The sequence below is a fragment of the Sylvia atricapilla genome, chromosome 22 (genome assembly GCF_009819655.1).
Source record: "Sylvia atricapilla isolate bSylAtr1 chromosome 22, bSylAtr1.pri, whole genome shotgun sequence".
In the NCBI taxonomy this organism is placed as follows: Eukaryota; Metazoa; Chordata; class Aves; order Passeriformes; family Sylviidae; genus Sylvia; species Sylvia atricapilla.
In genome coordinates, this window is record NC_089161.1 from 507,882 (window position 1) to 524,565 (window position 16,684).

The 16,684-nt window shown below is 46.8% G+C and overlaps 2 protein-coding genes across 3 annotated transcripts in view; one reads left to right on the plus strand and one right to left on the minus strand.

Annotated features, from left to right (window-relative positions):
• CLSTN1 (calsyntenin 1) overlaps positions 1–16,684 on the minus strand; it is a 225,498-nt gene that overhangs the window by 112,012 nt on the left and 96,802 nt on the right. The gene's annotated exons all lie outside the window — the stretch shown is intronic.
• On the plus strand, positions 92–14,246 carry SLC25A33 (solute carrier family 25 member 33). The gene is made up of 7 exons (XM_066334124.1): positions 92–198; positions 7,176–7,355; positions 9,566–9,643; positions 10,675–10,775; positions 11,555–11,621; positions 12,886–13,166; positions 13,815–14,246. Exons 1-7 carry the CDS (start codon positions 149–151, stop codon positions 14,015–14,017), a joined length of 960 nt encoding a protein of 319 aa, XP_066190221.1. The 5' UTR covers positions 92–148; the 3' UTR covers positions 14,018–14,246.

The following is a 16,684-nucleotide window of genomic DNA, read 5'->3' on the forward strand; positions in this document are numbered from 1 at the left end:
TGACGTCACGCGCTGTCGCCGGCCGCGCCCCCGGCGGCGTCACGCGCGCGCGGCCCGTTCGGCGCGCCCCCGGCGGGGACAGCGGCACCGTCACCGGCCTCAGCCTCAGCCTCACCTTCCTCCTCCTCACCTTCCTCCCCTCCCCGCCATGGCGGGCGGCCCGCAGGAGAACACCCTGCTGCACCTCTTCGCCGGCGGGTGAGTGCGGGACACCGGGACACGGCCGGGCCCCGACCCGCGGGATGGACACGGGCCGGGACCGGACCCGGGGGATGGACACGGACCGGGACACCACGGGATGGACACGGGCCCCGCTGTGCCCACGGGATGGACACCGGCTGGGACCTCGCTGTGCCCACGGGAGGGACACGGGCCGGGCCCCGGGGGATGGACACGGGCCGGGACACCACGGGATGGACACGGGCCGGGACACCCGGGGGATGGACACGGGCCGGGACACCACGGGATGGACACGGGCCGGGACACCCGGGGAATGGACACGGGCCGGGACACCACGGGACGGACACGGGCCGGGATACCACGGGACGGACACGGGCTGGGACACCCGGGAGATGGACACGGGCCGGGTCCCCGCCGTGCCCACGGGACCGCCATGGAGCCCGCTGTGCCCGGGCCGGGCCGGGGCCGCTGCCCAAGTCGTGGCCGTGGTCGCGCTGTCGCGACATCCAGCGGTGTTGAGTCCCGAGGCTGGACGTGCGGCCGGGCCGGGGGATGCCGGGCCGGGGACCAACCGGGGGTCACAGCCCGGGGTCCCAGCCCCAGGATCCCAGCCCGGGGTCCCAGGCCGGGGCCCTAACCCGGGGGTCCCAGCCCGAGGATCCCAGCCCGGGGGTCCTAACCCGGGGTCCCAGCCCACAGTCCTAGCCCAGGGTCCCAGCCCGGGGTCCCAGCCCAAGGTCACAGCCCGGGGGTCCTAACCCGGGGTCCCAGCCCAGTCCCTGTCCCCACAGCAGTCTGGGCTCTGTCCTGCAGAGGAAGAGGAGGTTTGGCAGTAATCCCCGCGGGCTGCCCCATCCCTGGGCTCACGGCCAGGTGCACAGCTCCAGGAAGGGGACAGGAGTGGGGGGAAGAGGGTTCGAGCAGCTCCTGGCACCTGTGGGGAGATGAGCTGGCCTGGCAGGCCACTGCTGCCCACTTCTTGCCTCAAGGACTAGTAAAGTGTTGGGTTGGCTGTGTTAAAAGTGAAAAGGAACAGCCCTGGCTCACTAACCGCCAACTAGAAACCCTTGGAAAATTAACTTACTGCAGTTATTTTAATAGTAGCCTAGGAAAATCATTTAATTATGCAAATTAAGTTTTGATCATCCGTTGTGTAGTTTAAGTGGGCTTTTGGCCTTGTCAGAAATATTTTAAGTTTTTAACAGCTTAAATTATCTAAGTAATAGAATATTCCTTGGTGCTTGTCAGCTGACTGTAGTTAGGAAGCCACCATGGAACCTGTTGTTAGTTTAAATCTGTCTGATAGCAGACCACTGCTTTTTCTGTTGCTTAACAGGATACTTCAGTTTCCTCTGACATGTCCCTGGAGCAGTAGGTTTATTTAACATAATATTAAACCAAACAAATCTCTTAAGTTTTTCAGAGGCACTGCCCTTCTGCTGGCTTGAGTCCTCTGCCCTGGGCCCTGTGTCCCCTCTGCCTTCCCCATGGCATCAGAGCAGGAGCTGGAGCCTGGGACAGAAGCTGGACCTGAGTGTACACATGGAATTTGTTTGGGCAGTAACAGCGCCCATCCAGAGCTCCTGGTGTCCTCGTGTGACTCCTCAGACTATAAATAAATAAGAATTTTAAACTCATCGGTGTTTTAATCGAGTGCTGGGAGGTCAGCATCTTCCTTGGTGATTTATTGTGCCCTCTACCTTCTGCAAGGATCCCAGTGCTTGGTTCAACTGTAAAGTGGTTTTTGCAGAGAAAGTAAAAGGGCCCCATTCACTGGAAATACTTTTGATAGAGGCGTTATTAGTGTTATGGTGAGTTTCTGGGAAGGTGAGGATGGGCTGTGGTGTCAGATTAAAATGAATTCATATCTCTATGTTTGCACAAGGCAGGCAGGTAATAATCTCAGTGGCCACAACAGAGTGTTTAGCACTTCAGCGGCTGGGAGTGATGAAATGCAGCTTGAATATTGCAAAGTGCTCTCCAGCTGTGGAAAGAGATGGTTTCCTATTAACCAGCTTGTTCAGGCAGACAGACTCGTTGTCCTTTTAGTTTCTGTTAGTTCCTTTGCAGGCTTCCAACAGCAAACCAAAGAGTCCTGTTGGTGTTTTGGTGGGAACGTGGCTCTGAGGGCTGGGAAGGGTTCAGGAGCAGCAGTGATGCTCGAGTTGAGTGTGTTTACCAGCCAGGATTCCTGTTTCCTGCTGAACTCAGAGCAGTTGGTGCTTGTTTTTGTTTGGGAAGAGCTGCAGCAGCAGAGGTGACTCGGTGTTGTCTTTCCAGCTGGAGCAGTGCTGGTGACTGCAGAGATTTCCTAAGAAGTGATGGTGTTAAGCAATGTGCTGGTGCTGATAAACAGTTTGGGAAGTGTTTCCATGTGGACAGTGCAGAGGAGCAGGGTTCACCTGAAGGTGTGTGTGTGCTCCAGGACAGGGAATTGGGGCTGGATGGACTGCCTCACCCTGCTCCTGCCTTGGCTTCCTGTGCATTCCCCACCTCACTAACAGTGTGGAAGCTGAAGGAGCACAGGAAACGCCTACAGGAATACCCACACCTGATAGCAACTTGATTAGGTGGGAATTGAATCAATGCTTAATAACATCAAAGCATTAGGAACAGTCTGTGTTGTTCTAAAACTCAATTTCCTTTGGCATCTGAGAATGCAGAAGCTTGTTTTGTTCACAGTCTGGACAAGGCAGTAATGAAATATCAAAGGTAGAGTCTGCTTTGCTGTTTCTGCTGTGTGTGTCATGCTAGAGCGTGTTTTAGACATGTTTTAGACACGTGGCATGTTTTAGAAAATCAATAGAATTTCAAATACACAGCAGAATGTGTCGGGCTGGTTATAAGCTGTGATTGCTTTAAGCAGGCAGCTCCATCATCTTTGTTACCTTGGTGAAGTCAGAGGTGCTCTACTGGAAGATCTTTGTTCTTCCTTTAGCATTCAACATTGGCTTGGTATTTGTAGTGAGGATATTGCTCAGTGATTACATCTAGGAGTGATGAAGTAAGTTTTAATCAAGATTCTTGGCGTCTCTCTATTGTGTGAGAGGGTGGTGAGAGTTTATTTCAAATCAGATCATTGATACTTCGGGGGTGGCCTCTAAAGATAGAAAGCTGGCAGCAGGAGAAAAATGGGAATTGGGTTCTGATGTGTGTGTTCTCTGCGTGTTTTTTAAACAGCGTTCTCTTGATGGAAGTAAATCATTTTTCTTGAGCTGTTAACAGAGAGTACATGATGTATCTCTGTGTATCACCGTGTTTGACCTGTTGGAAATACTCTGCCGGGGTGTTTTGTTCCCCGGGGGTTTCTGTCCTGTGCACTAAGGACAGATGGAGACTCTGTGTCAGGATTTTTGCAGGAGGCTCATGCAGTGAACACTGCTTTAACATCTCCAGAGCTGTTCTGCACTGATGCAGCAAAAAGCCCTGACTCACAGTGTGAAGGCCTGGAGGTTTTGCCTTGATTTCAGCTCATGATTTTCCCAAATCACTTTTATCCTGCAGCATATCCCTGAATGTTTCAGGGTCTGTGTGTGTTTGTGTAGCTGAGGTTGTTTCTCCTTTTTTTCCAAGATGTAGGCATTTGGAACATCCGAGGAATACCAAGTGTTTCTTTTGTGTGCAGTGTGTTGTTTTTCAGGCATCTTCCCAGGGGATGATGTGTGGAATTCCCATGCAGAGGAAAATCATCTCATCTGAAAAAAACTGCCCAATACATCGAAGTCCTTACCTGAACTATCTGCAGTGTATTTATATTTGGGACATAATCTGGTGACACTCTGAGAGGTGCTGTTAGATAATGGGGTTTTTTTCTTAAATGTTCCACTGACAACATGAACTCTGAGCTGTTAGAACTGGTGGTGCAGATACTAACTCCTCATGCTGGGTATCAGAGGATTACATATGCATTAGCAGAAGTACTTAAATATTAAAGGCTGCATAAATTAACTGGATTATCAGACTAAAAGGCTGAAAGGCAAGGAGTGGGCTAGGAAGGCAAGAAGCTGATGTGGGAGAGAATATGCCAGAGAAGCAAAAAAAAAAAAAATTGTGGGGCAAAGAATCACTAGATGAGCAGCTGGTAGTTCAGAAATAGAAAATAAAATTTCAATGCTCTGAATTTATGAATCGTTACTGTCAAAGTATTGTTTTAATGTGAACTAAATGGAGACTGAATACACAGTAGTGGAGCATCAGCAGATAAATGAATTGGGAATTAATCGAGTTACCTCCATGAAGTTCCCCCAGACTTGGCTTTGCTCTGGAGTGTGTTGATTAGTCAGGAGTTAATTGCACGTATGTGTGTCTGGATTGGAGAGGCAGCAGTGGGGGGACCCTCACAACACTTTGTGCTCCAGGTAATGCCTGAGCCAGGGGACAGAGAAGGTTTTGCTGGAGGGGCCATTCCCGATGGGGCTCTTCCCCTGGGAATGCCATTCCAGGGCAGCGTGAGGTGTCTGACAAAGGGAGAAGGGTGAGCTGAAGCCATTCACTGCTGAGCTGCTGGACCCTCCGGGGCTCAGCCCCAAGCCCTGCCTCTGTCCACTGAATAATCAGATAATCAGATAATCAGATAAGGTCTGTGAGCGCCGGTGGTTCTGAGCCAAATGGCACAATTTCTGTGTCCTGACTTCTGTCCTCGGTGACTTCAGTCAACACTCAGAGCCATCAGCTTTCAGAGGGATGAAGGCAAAGTTCTCTCCCAGGGTCTGTCGTTGTTGGATGTGTGAATTGTTTAGGTTTGGTCCCTTCCAGCAGTGCAGTGAGCAATGGTGTTCAGAAAGATAAAGGCAAAGTTCTCTCCCAGGGTCTGTCAGTGTGTGAATGGTTTAGGTTTAGGTTTGGTCCCTTCCAGCAGTGCAGTGAGCAATGGTGTTCAGAAAGATAAAGGCAAAGTTCTCTCACAGTGTCTGTCAGTGTGTGAATGGTTTAGGTTTAGGTTTCAGTCCCTTCCAGTGCAGTGAGCAATGCTGTTCAGAGGGATGAAGGCAAAGTTCTCTCCCAGCGTCTGTCAGTGTGTGAATTGTCCCTGGCTTAGGTTTGGTCCCTTCCAGCAGTGCAGTGAGCAATGCTGTTCAGAGAGATAAAGGCAAAGTTCTCTCACAGTGTCTGTCAGTGTGTGAATTGTCCCTGGTTTAGGTTTCAGTCCCTTCCAGTGCAGAGCAATGCTGTTCAGAGGGATGAAGGCAAAGTCCTCTCCTAGGGTCTGTCAGTGTGTGAATGGTTTAGGTTTAGGTTTGGTCCCTTCCAGCAGTGCAGTGAGCAATGCTGTTCAGAAAGATAAAGGCAAAGTCCTCTCCTAGGGTCTGTCGTTTTTGGATGTGTGAATTGTTTAGGTTTGGTCCCTTCCATCAGTGCAGTGAGCAATGCTGTTCAGAGGGATGAAGGCAAAGTTCTCTCCCAGGGTCTGTCAGTGTGTGAATGGTTTAGGTTTCAGTCCCTTCCAGTGCAGAGCAATGCTGTTCAGCCCATCAGTCCCCATGAGGCAGGTTCTCCTGGGGGATGCATTTGCCTTTGGAAAGCACAGCTCGGAGCCGTTCTTCTGGACCTGGGGCTGTGGCAGAGAATGGTCCTGTTCATATCAAACACACTGGTTCAGCAGGCAAACCCAGCTGTGTCCATGGGCTGCTGTGCATCTACAGCTTGGATCTTTTGGCCATTCTTTAATTGCTCCTTCCCATTGTGTTTAAAAAAAGATTCTCCTAGTAAGGTAGTTATGTCTGGAAGAGGCTTTAGAAAATGCCCACTAATTAATGTCCTTCGGAGGATGTCTGTTCCCAAATTAGTTCCTGCAATGTTCTTTAGCAGCAATGTGGGGTTTTGTACACAAGAAAAAGGGTACGGTTATTTTTAAAATTCATCTCCCTTTGACGGAAAACTACTAAAGCTGCAATTTCACATGAACATCAAAGAGAGTTAAGTTGTTGACCCCTGGTGTTTTCTAAGGAAAACCATAAACACAGCTTTCTGAAGCAATCACATGCTTTGACACTTGTGCAAACAACGAAAATATTTTCTAGTCAGTTCAGCTGTAGTAAATGCCCTTGCAAGAAACCTGCAATATTTAGTTAAGTCTTCCTAAATCCCAGTGTGTTTGAGTAATAAAATGTAGATATAGTACCTGTTAGCCAACCTCAGCGTTGTGTTTGATCATGAAGTTTGCCAGAAGGAACATTCAATTACTTCAGAGGAACAGCAGCAGAGAGAGAAATGGTTGGGCCAGTCACTTTCCAGATCACTGGTAAAAATTAAAATTAGGACTCATACACTTTATATTCTTGGCCCAATGTGCTTTTTTTGAGGTTCAGTCTGACTGTATTAAGATGAATGTATGCCTGATATAGGGTCATGTGTATAATATTTCATTTTTATCCCTGTGTTATCAGAGTATGGGAGGTCTGTTCTCTAGGAGCTTTTCTACCCTGTTATTCTTTTGCCAATCCTCCTTCTCATCCTTGCTGCTTCCTTCCCTCCTCCCCCCCTAAAAAAATTTGATATCCATTGTTTTTAGGAGTCCCTAGCTTAGTGTAGTTTTGATATTTGCTACTTCTGAGGACAGCTCGTAAGTCACAAGTACTGAAATGGTGAAGAGTTATATTGTTTTGTCCATTCTGTAGTGTCCTAATCCCCAGTGGCTCGTTCTCATCTGGCAGCTTCCTGCTTCCCACAAGAAAAATCCATCCAGGGCTGTGTCTGTTTTAGGACAAGAGCCTCTGGAACATGGATGCCGTGGAAGTTTTTGCAGGCAGAAGTCCCAGTGTGCAGTGGATGGTCCCGTGGGCAGTCAGGGGATTTGGTCAGTGTGGTGTCACCTCTGTGTTCAGTCTCAGCCCTGCCCCAGGCTGTGGGAGCTCATGCCAGAGCTGAGCCCCAGGCTTGTGCCCAGAGTGGATGACTGGGGATGAGTCTCCAGGCTGTGTTTGTGTGCTGTGCTTTGCACGTTTCTGCAGCAACATGTGTCACATTCTGCCTTCTGTTTGCATTGTCCTGTGCAGGTGTGGAGGAACAGTTGGAGCCATCTTCACATGTCCCTTAGAGGTGATAAAGACGAGGCTTCAATCCTCCAAGCTGGCCTTCAGGACTGTCTACTACCCCCAGGTGCAGCTGGGGACCATCAGTGGGGAAGGAATGGTCAGGCCAACGTCTGTGTCCCCCGGGCTGCTCAGTGTTCTCAAGTGAGTGCTGCTCCTCCTCCTGTTCACCTGACACTGATCCCAGTTCACTTCTCTAAAATGTAATGTCCTGGGGTCCTCTTGCTGGTTTACTGAGCTCTCCTCTGCTCTGAGGTGTTGTCTTTGCTGATTATTATTATTATCATTATTATTATTGTTATTATGCATCAGCCCTGTCTTAGTCTCTGTTAAAAGCCTGGAGGGGTTCAGACTGCAGTGGTTGATGCTCTAGCTGCTCCCTTTCAGATGTGTGTTCATAAAGAAGAGGAAATGGGAAATTATCTAACAGCTGCTCAATAGTTCTACCAGCAACTGTGACAATCCCAGCTACTGTATTTTAATACCAAAGCACCGTGGATTTACGGTCAGACCTCCTGCAGAAGGATTGAGTTTGTTTGGCTGCTTGGGCACCCCAGGGTGATGCAGAGGTCCTGCAGAGATCAGGTGGCAGGAGTGCCAAGGAAAATACCGAGCAGCAGTGCAAGCTGAATGATTTTATGTAAGGCCAGCACTGGCAGACTGCCTGGGGAGAAGCTGCAGTTATATAACACTGGAGTCCTAATTCAAATTCTCTGCAGAGCTCTCTGGCTGGAGTCATTCTGGGACTTGAGTTTCTGTATTGTAAACAGCCTGCTTTCCCCTGCCAAACATTTCTTTGTCTACTCAGAGGTGAGTCTAGAGCAATTCGTGACTGAATGCATAAGGCAGTGCCAGTTGCTTTGATTTTAATGCCCTTTCCTTTGCTATCTTTTCACCTTGCAGCATGGGACTTTAGGCAGCTGTAACTAAAGAAAAGGAAAACTTTTAAGGCAGGAAGATCTTCATTCATCCTCTGGGCCCATCTTTTTCTGGGGTTGTCGTGGTTTTTTTTAAGGGGGAGAGGAAATGGTTTAAAATGGGTCAGCATTTTAATATATCTATTAAGCTCATTAAGTTTGGTGACTGGGATCTTGATTTCATTTCACTTCAGGAATTGCTTAGCTGTGTGTATTGTCAAGCTTTCAACCTGATTACTTTAGAGGATTGAGAGCAAAGTATTTCTGCTGTCATTGCCTTGCAGAGCAGATAATGCTGTTGGTTATGATTTGAGAAAATACAAATGTAGGAAGAAAGAGGTGAAGTTCAGTCCCTTTCTTTGACTCTTTCATCCCTTTCTCAGTCCTGATCATTAACAGGACATGACTTGGACCTCATGGTTTGGGAAAATTGTATGGCTAAAATTTACTGGAGCCCTACCAGTAAAATTGCTCTGTAAGAGCTAAAGGTGTTAAGTATGAAAGGTCTTAACTTCTGTAAATGGAAAGAAAACAGGTACCCAGAGGGCAGGTTAAGCCTCCTGCTGCTGGCAAGCACTCCAGAAGGACAGGCTGCTTTTGTCTAATCCATTTAAGATTCTGATGAGTTAGCCCAGCTGGAAGCTGCAGTCGTGACTGTAAAGTGACTAAGAACAAGTAGTTGGTGGATCTGTCTCCTTGGAAACACTCAGCCCTGGAGTTTAGACAGAAAGTTCAGCTCTGCTGCAGAAAACAAAAGTGTTTCAGAAGCTCCTGTGTCTCCTCCCGTGTATTGAGGCTGGGTTGAAATCTGTGGGGAGCATCTGGGCAGTGCCAATGACCCAGAGAGCAGAGTGTCAGATCCTGGCAGTCCCAGGGAGCTGCCCACAGGGCTCAGGGACAGCTGGAATCTCTCTCCTGCTTTTCCATGCTGAGCTCAGTTAGGAGAGCTGCTGTCTGGCAGACTGGGCACTCACATTGTTTGCAGTGTGATTGCCACAGTCAGCTTTCTCAGGGGGAAAAACACATCCCATGGTAATTGGGGGAAAAAAAAAATAAAAAGGATTTATTTTTCCATGTCTCTGTACAGGACTGGACAGGAAGCAAACTTCTGAATTGCTTAGATACAGAGAACATTAAAAGTATTACTTGTTCATCAAAGTCAGCTACCACTGGGTTCTCCATGAAACTGTAATTCAATTCCTGACAGCTTTCAAAGAATGGAAATTACAACCTCGTGTCATTTGACACCCATTTGCCTGTAGAGCACTGGATTTCATTGTGCAGTGGCCTTTACTTATTCTGAAGTATATCACATAGATCCAAATCTAATACTCTGTGCTTTTGTGTAATTCTTTTGGTTCTCTGCCTGACAGAACAAGAAACTAACTTTTAACCCCAGTACTATCTTCTCCCTCCCTGTTTGTTTTTTATTTTAAGGTCAATTCTGGAAAAAGAAGGACCAAGGTCACTCTTCCGAGGGCTGGGTCCAAACTTGGTTGGAGTTGCACCATCAAGGTAAATAGTTAAACTATTGCTAAAACCCATGTTTAAGGTGCCAACACAAACGTTACAGTGCATTTGTGATTCAATACAATAGGCCATGAAGTTATCCCATCTGTAAACTGAGATTTGTGCCTGTGTTCTGCTCAGTGTACGCACCAAGAGATACTGATAAAAATCTGAATTTACACTTCTATAACACTGGAAGGTGCAGAGTAAATTAGGCACTTAAATGCCAAGTATACTGAAGTTCCACATCACTGCAAGAGCCACTTCTGTGCTTGAAAAGAAAGCAGTGCAGAAAGGTCTGTGGGGTTAATAATTGCATTATTCTAATGTCCTGCTTCCCTTGAACACAGAGCAGTGAGTGGGAGCTGCGTGCCAGGGGAGGGGAGTTCCTCTCTGTGCCTTGTTGCCCTAAATTCTTCTCAAATTAAAAGCTGCAGCTGAGGGGGAAGGAGCCTCACTGCTGCCACACTGCCCTAGAAGGGGTGTGTGTCCCTCTTTGAGCAGCAGCAAAGTTTGCATTTGGAAGTCTTGCAGCACCTCAGTGCTCTCTCCCTGTGACTGTCCTGCTCTTGGCAGGGCCAAAGATCTCTCTGTCTAGGAAATGATAAAGCTCCTGAGCAGTCTGGATATTGGCAGATGTTCTCTGCCTGAAACTGAACCAGTTGGGAAGGAGCCTGAAGAGAGGTGAACTCCCTAGTAGGTGAGATGTCCCTCCACACAGGGAACCCTGTTTCTGTACAGGTGACCTTTGCAGCAGGGCTCTGAATCCAGGACTCTGCTTTTCCTGCTGTCTGCAACACCCTGCTGCCTCCCACAGCAAAATATTCCTCCCTGTGGGTGTCAAGTCCAGCTATGGCACTGTATTGTAAGGGAAGGAAGAAAACAACATCCCCTGTGTCCATGCAGATGGAAGGATTCATGTAGAGGCCTCTTCAGAGAGAGTTCTGTTTTTCAGGGGGCTGGGCAAAGAACAGTAATTGTCTAATTTGATATTGTCTGTATTACATTGCTTTTCTTCTTTTTTTTTTTCCCCACAGAGCTGTCTATTTTGCCTGCTACTCCAATGCCAAAGAGCAGTTTAACAGCATGTTTGTGCCCAACAGCAACATTGTGCACGTCTGTTCTGCAGGTTCTGCAGGTAAGTGTTTGTAATTCTGACAGCAGAGGCTGAAAATGTGCCCTTAATCTGAGCTGATATATGCCAAAAGCCAGGAGTGTGCTAGCTCCTAGCTGGCCTTGTCTACAGAGGAACTGGTTTTCTGTTCAGCACAGAAATATTTCTAGATTGTTGTTTACTAATTTGGGATGCTTTTTTTCCAACTGCAATGCTCTGGTCATGTCTCTTAATGCAAGGAAAAAATATTAGTAAACACCATTACACTTCTGATACTGCTTTTGCCAAACTGTATCAGGATGTTGTACTTTTCCTACCAGGCTGGGAAAAATAGTTTGTTCTTGAAGGAAAAATACTGCAGAAGAGCTCCCCCAGTTCAATCGTCAGTCACCAGAGTGGTCACTAAAAATAATCGTCCCCGAAGCCAGCCCTTAATGAGGGGAAGGTTCTGTTAATGAGCAGCTCAATGGCACCACCTATAGCCCCGGGGAACACGAGCCCAGCTCAGGTTTGTGTCCCCACGGGTTTCCTTGGAGCTGGAATTCCAAAAACAGTCAGTAAGGAAGGGATCTTGTCTGCCACAGCCTTCAGGAGCACAACACACATATTAAAATAGGTTAAAAAAGGAAGAATCCATGGGTTGATGCCTCCTGAATTTTAACATAAAATTGGAAGCTGGGCAGCTGTGTGGCTTTGACACCTCTGGCTGGAGCTGTGGTAGAAGTGTGTCACTGCACAGGGTGTAAGGTTCATGGCAGTTCAGTGGCCTGGATTCAGCTGTACCTCTGCTCTCGTTCTTTCAGCCTTTATCACAAATTCCCTGATGAACCCCATCTGGATGGTGAAAACAAGGATGCAGCTGGAACGGAAGTGAGTGACTGCTGGGGAGTGATGGATGCCACTGGAGCCTCTGGAAAACTGAACCACTGTGGTTTTGCTCAGGGCTCTTTGATAGATCTCACCCAGTTTTCTCCTGACTCTCAGTTCCACCTTCCAAGCCATGTTTCTGTGTGCTCAGACTAAAGGTTCATGTTCTGTGTCTTACTTCAGTCTGATGCACAGAAACTGTTGAGAAGGATGTGGGAGCTGCTTTGAGTGCTGGGTTAGGTTCAGCCTCTGGTTTCACTGTGTATCTTTAGTTTGGCAAAGCATTTTTCTCTCTGCTCCTCACAGAGTCCTGCAGTTGTGGGGTTGATGATGAGGATAAATTCACTGAGGACTGAAGGCTTTGATACAGCAGTGACAGAAGCTGTGGAAGGGCCGTGAGAGCTCATGTGGGAGGCTGAGCATGAGGGTGGGCTCTGTGTCCTTTTGGCAGCATCACCTGTACTGCTCCCAGGTGACACAGGTGTGTCACTGCAGCCAGCCAAGGCCACTGATCCCAGGTCAGACAGAAGAGGTGCTGGCTTCAAACTTGATGAAGACACAGCTGTTTATTTCATAAAACTTCCTACAGACAATCAGAATCTGCTGCAGTGGTTTATTGTTCTTTTGCCTCCCTCACCACTGTGTTAGTTACCCACACAGAGGGAATTTGACAGCAATTCTTTCAGTTGAATGCTTCACAGTCACTGGTGGGTATCACAGCAATAAGGGACTCTGCTTAGAATGGAAATTCCTTCCTGCAAGGACATGCTGGCTCAGATTAAAAGGATCTTATAAGGCATGACAGCTTTATAAATAATTTATAGGACCTAATTCCAGCACTTTGCAGGGTGGCACCCTGAACTGAACTGAGTGCTGCCTCGTAAAATGAAGGATCATTTCTCATGCAGCAGATTTCTGTCTCTTGGCCCTGCTGAAGATGGCTTTAAATGGAATCACCAGTTTGACACAAAGCAATGTCTCTTCAGTGCTTACTGTCTTTTAAGGCCTTGGTGTGAACTGTGACAGACTAGATTGAACTTGAGCTGAAGGAATGATGAGTATATACTAGTGAAGTAGCAAAGCCAAGTGTGCACTCTTAGCATCATAGTCCTGCTCTGTGAAGCTTTCCTAGGAGAATTTTGGAGTAAGACATAGAGAACCATTTCCTTATAAAAAGTATTGAAAGCCACAAGGGTTTGGTTTTTTTTTTTTTAATACTAATTATTTTTCTCGGCTCATGATATGCTCTGTTCTGTTTGTTTTTTAGAGTGAGGGGCTCCAAACCAATGAATGCTTTGCAGTGTGCTAGATATGTTTACCAGACAGAAGGTATCCGTGGCTTCTATAGGGGCCTGACTGCCTCCTATGCAGGCATTTCTGAGACCATTATCTGCTTTGCTATTTATGAAAGTTTAAAAAAGCACTTGAAGGAAGTGCAGCTGCCCCCTTCCTCCAACGGGACCGAGAGGACGTCGACGAGCTTCTTTGGACTGATGGTTGCTGCTGCTGTTTCCAAGGGCTGTGCCTCCTGTATTGCTTATCCTCATGGTATGTTAACCCTTCCATTTATGAGTGCAGGGCAGCAGCTGTTGCCTGCAATCCAAGACAAATGGGGTCTGGGGCTGTAAAACTCTTAGTTGTTCCAAGGGCCAAATGCACGTTACTTTGGCTTCTGCACTGGAATTTTCAGTACTGGTCCCACTATTCCCAGTTAGACATGTGGTTGGTGATGGGGACTAGTTTAAAACCAACTCAGAAACCGCCAAAAAACTCATTGCCTGATGTTTCTGTTGTCATTAGTAGCCTCAGCTGGGTAAGTACCCACAGCCTCTGGGATTCTGTGCTCAGGTTGGGGACTGAACAGTGTCAGTCTTTTTGGATAGATGTGAATGATACGGTTGTGTAGAAGGAGCAGTATTGATTATGTGAGCATCAGTAAAGCATTTAGATCTGTATTAGCTTCCAAGAGCAAATCATTCATTTATTCCACATACTCAGGTGTATCACAGGTGTGCCCAGGTGTATCAGGTGTGTCCCCAGGTGTATCAGATGTATACTCAGGTGTGGGCAGTGTGTGCAGGGTTCTGTGGCTGGCTGTGCTGGCTGGCAGTTGGTCCAGGAGGTTTGCACACAGGAGCTGTCGTGCTGTGGCACGTGTCCCCTGGGTAACTGTGGCCTCTGTCCCCTGTCGTGCAGAGGTGATCCGGACACGGCTGCGGGAGGAGGGCACCAAGTACAAGGCCTTCATCCAGACAGCCCGGCTGGTGGCCCGGGAGGAGGGCTACCTGGCCTTCTACAGAGGACTCTTTGCCCAGCTCATCCGGCAGATCCCAAACACAGCCATCGTCCTGTCCACCTACGAGCTAATTGTCTATCTCCTGGAAGACCATGCAAAGTAGCAGAGCCCAGGGTCCTGTGACGGACTGAAGACCAATTTCTTCACTGAACAAATAGTCCTTTAAGAGACTGGTGCAGGTGGCAGTGCTGGTGGAGACACTACAAGTCTGTGACCACCTGTGGATATTTCCCTTTGGACTCACGCTTTCTAAAACGTCTCAAGTCATTAATGTTAATAGTTAATTATAATTTTTTTTAACTTGATGATAATTAAACTGCTACTAAATTAAATTACAGTATTTAATTTAATTATATATTTGTCCTTTTCCTTAAGCACAGCCGTACGTGGTCAAGGAATGTACCTCATCCTATCAAGTGATCTCTTGGACTGATGTTCATTAAAACGGTATTAAAACAGGAGAACTGGCTTGGACATTTGAAACTGTCTTCTTGCAACTGGATGATATTGATTTTTGAGTACTGTAATAGCCTAAGTGCCCAAAGAAGTTGGAGAGCAGTTCTGGTTTTTTAGGGTGCATTGTTCTCTGCTGTGTGCACACCCTGGAGTGTTCAAGTAGGGACAAACTTGTTTCTGTGTTTTGATGGTATACACCATCATAATAATGATTATGGTGATGATGATAATAACAACAACAATGCTGTGCACACCAGTACCTCTTAGAAAAGCCACTTGCACTGGCAATATGATGGTGGGAGGCTTTTAGTAAGAATGTAATTACAGTTCTGTGTGCCCTGTGCATTTGGGATACATGGTGATGGTACTGGTATGAACAGATCTGTCCTGGGTCTTAGACCTTGCTTTGGTGCAAGCCTGAGAGCATAAGGACAGTCAGTGACTGGCTGCCCTGTGGAAGTTCCACAAGAGAAAGATTTTCAACAGTTCTCATGATAAAATTATTACCTTTCGCTTATGAATCAAATATCCTGCATACTTGAGGTTAGTTCCTTTAAAAACATTAGAATATCCTTTCATTTAAATAGTCTTCACCCCACTTGTATTGCAGCAGCAATTGTGATTGAAGTGTGGCAAATGAATTACTACTGATAATGCAGGATAATGTATTTTACAATTCACATGTCAGCTGGTGTTTTGCTTTGGCCACACTCTGCCCTTCTGTTCCTTGGTGTCACTTGCTTTGGCAGCTGAGACAAACACTGCAGCATCTGAGCCCAGCTTTGGCCTTCCCTGCTGGTGCCAAGCACGAGCTCCTCATGGTCTGAGCAGGTGTTGGGTCCTGGAGCACAAACAAGTTGTGGACAGCTTTGACTGCAGGGACTGCTCACAGCAGAGATGCTGTGTGGGCTTGGCAGGGGCACGGGAGGCCTGAGGAGACAGCCTGGGACAGAGTGGGGCTGCCTTTGATCAGCTGCAGTTTTCAGGCTGGGGTTTTGTGCAGAAATGGGGTGGGCTGATAACTGGATTCAGATTTTCCCATTTGTTCCCAGCAGAGCCCAGCTGATGACTGGTACTTGAGGTCATGTTTGACATCAGGGTGATGTAGGAGCTCAGTGCAAGAGAGGAGAACGTGTGTGTACCTCATTATGAGGCAAAACAGAAAAAAATAACTGATTTCTATTATGTCTTCCTGGAAATAACTTATCACATTTCCTCTAAGCTAAAATAGGAAACAGTTGAGTAAAAATTGACATGGCTTTTTTATGGAGACGATGTGCAGCAAGAGCTTCAGGCTCTTTATAGGAGACAAAACTGTCAAATAGTGTTTCTATTTTTGAGAACTAGGACACTTGTGCTGCTACTCTGAAATATTTTCTGAGATTTGCTTTCCTAAATTAGCATTCCTCTGTACTTCCAGTGCACTAGCTCACTTCTAAAATGTTAGTCAAATGTGTAGACTGCTGATGTCTTTTGAGAATGAGGGGAGGGAACTCCAGCCTTTCCAGAAGTCTGGGACTTGGTAAGATAGAAAGCAAGAGAAAGTGAACAAATTTTTGGTGTTAGTCTTTATTTGATAAGGGGTTAATAAGCTATATTGGGAGATAATAGAGTTTCTGAATTACTGTAATGAAATCCTTTTTCCTTCCTCTCTCTAACAGAATTTTTAAAATTCACTAGCCCTTGATTCCTTAAACCCTGTAAAGAGTTACCATTTTTAGGTGATGCTCTGTGAGCAATCCCATTGATGTCACTGAGTATGGAATAAGCCTATTACCAGGGGGAAGAAGTAGCTTTTTCCAAAACGATACCTGAATTTAAAAATAGCCAACAACCTTTCTCTGCTTGTCAAAGTCAGTCTAAAGGAATTTTTTCACTGTTCTTTGCTCTTCTCCAGCTTCTGCAGAAAGTCATTTTCATGGAAGGTAGGCAAAGGCTTCATTACTAGACCCTTTGTGATTAATTACTTAATTATCAGGTGATGAAACTGCTGCTATCTGAAGTGACCACAAAGATTCCATTCACTTTACCAGGACTGGGCCCTGTCTCCATTCATAAATTAACAGTTAAATGGAAATGACACACATACTGTTGCTGCAATATTATGAGCTGCTCTTGTGGATTGATTTCTTTTTGGAAGAATTTCTGAGCCACAGGAGGATTTCCCAAGTCCTTACACTGTGAGACTTACTGCCTCCCTTTAGATACCTGTGGTTGCCTTGAAAACCCTCAAAAATCTGCATTTGATATTGGGATTGTGTTCCATGCTCTTACTGCCATTGTGCTTCTGGCACAAGTTCCTCATGAACTCCTT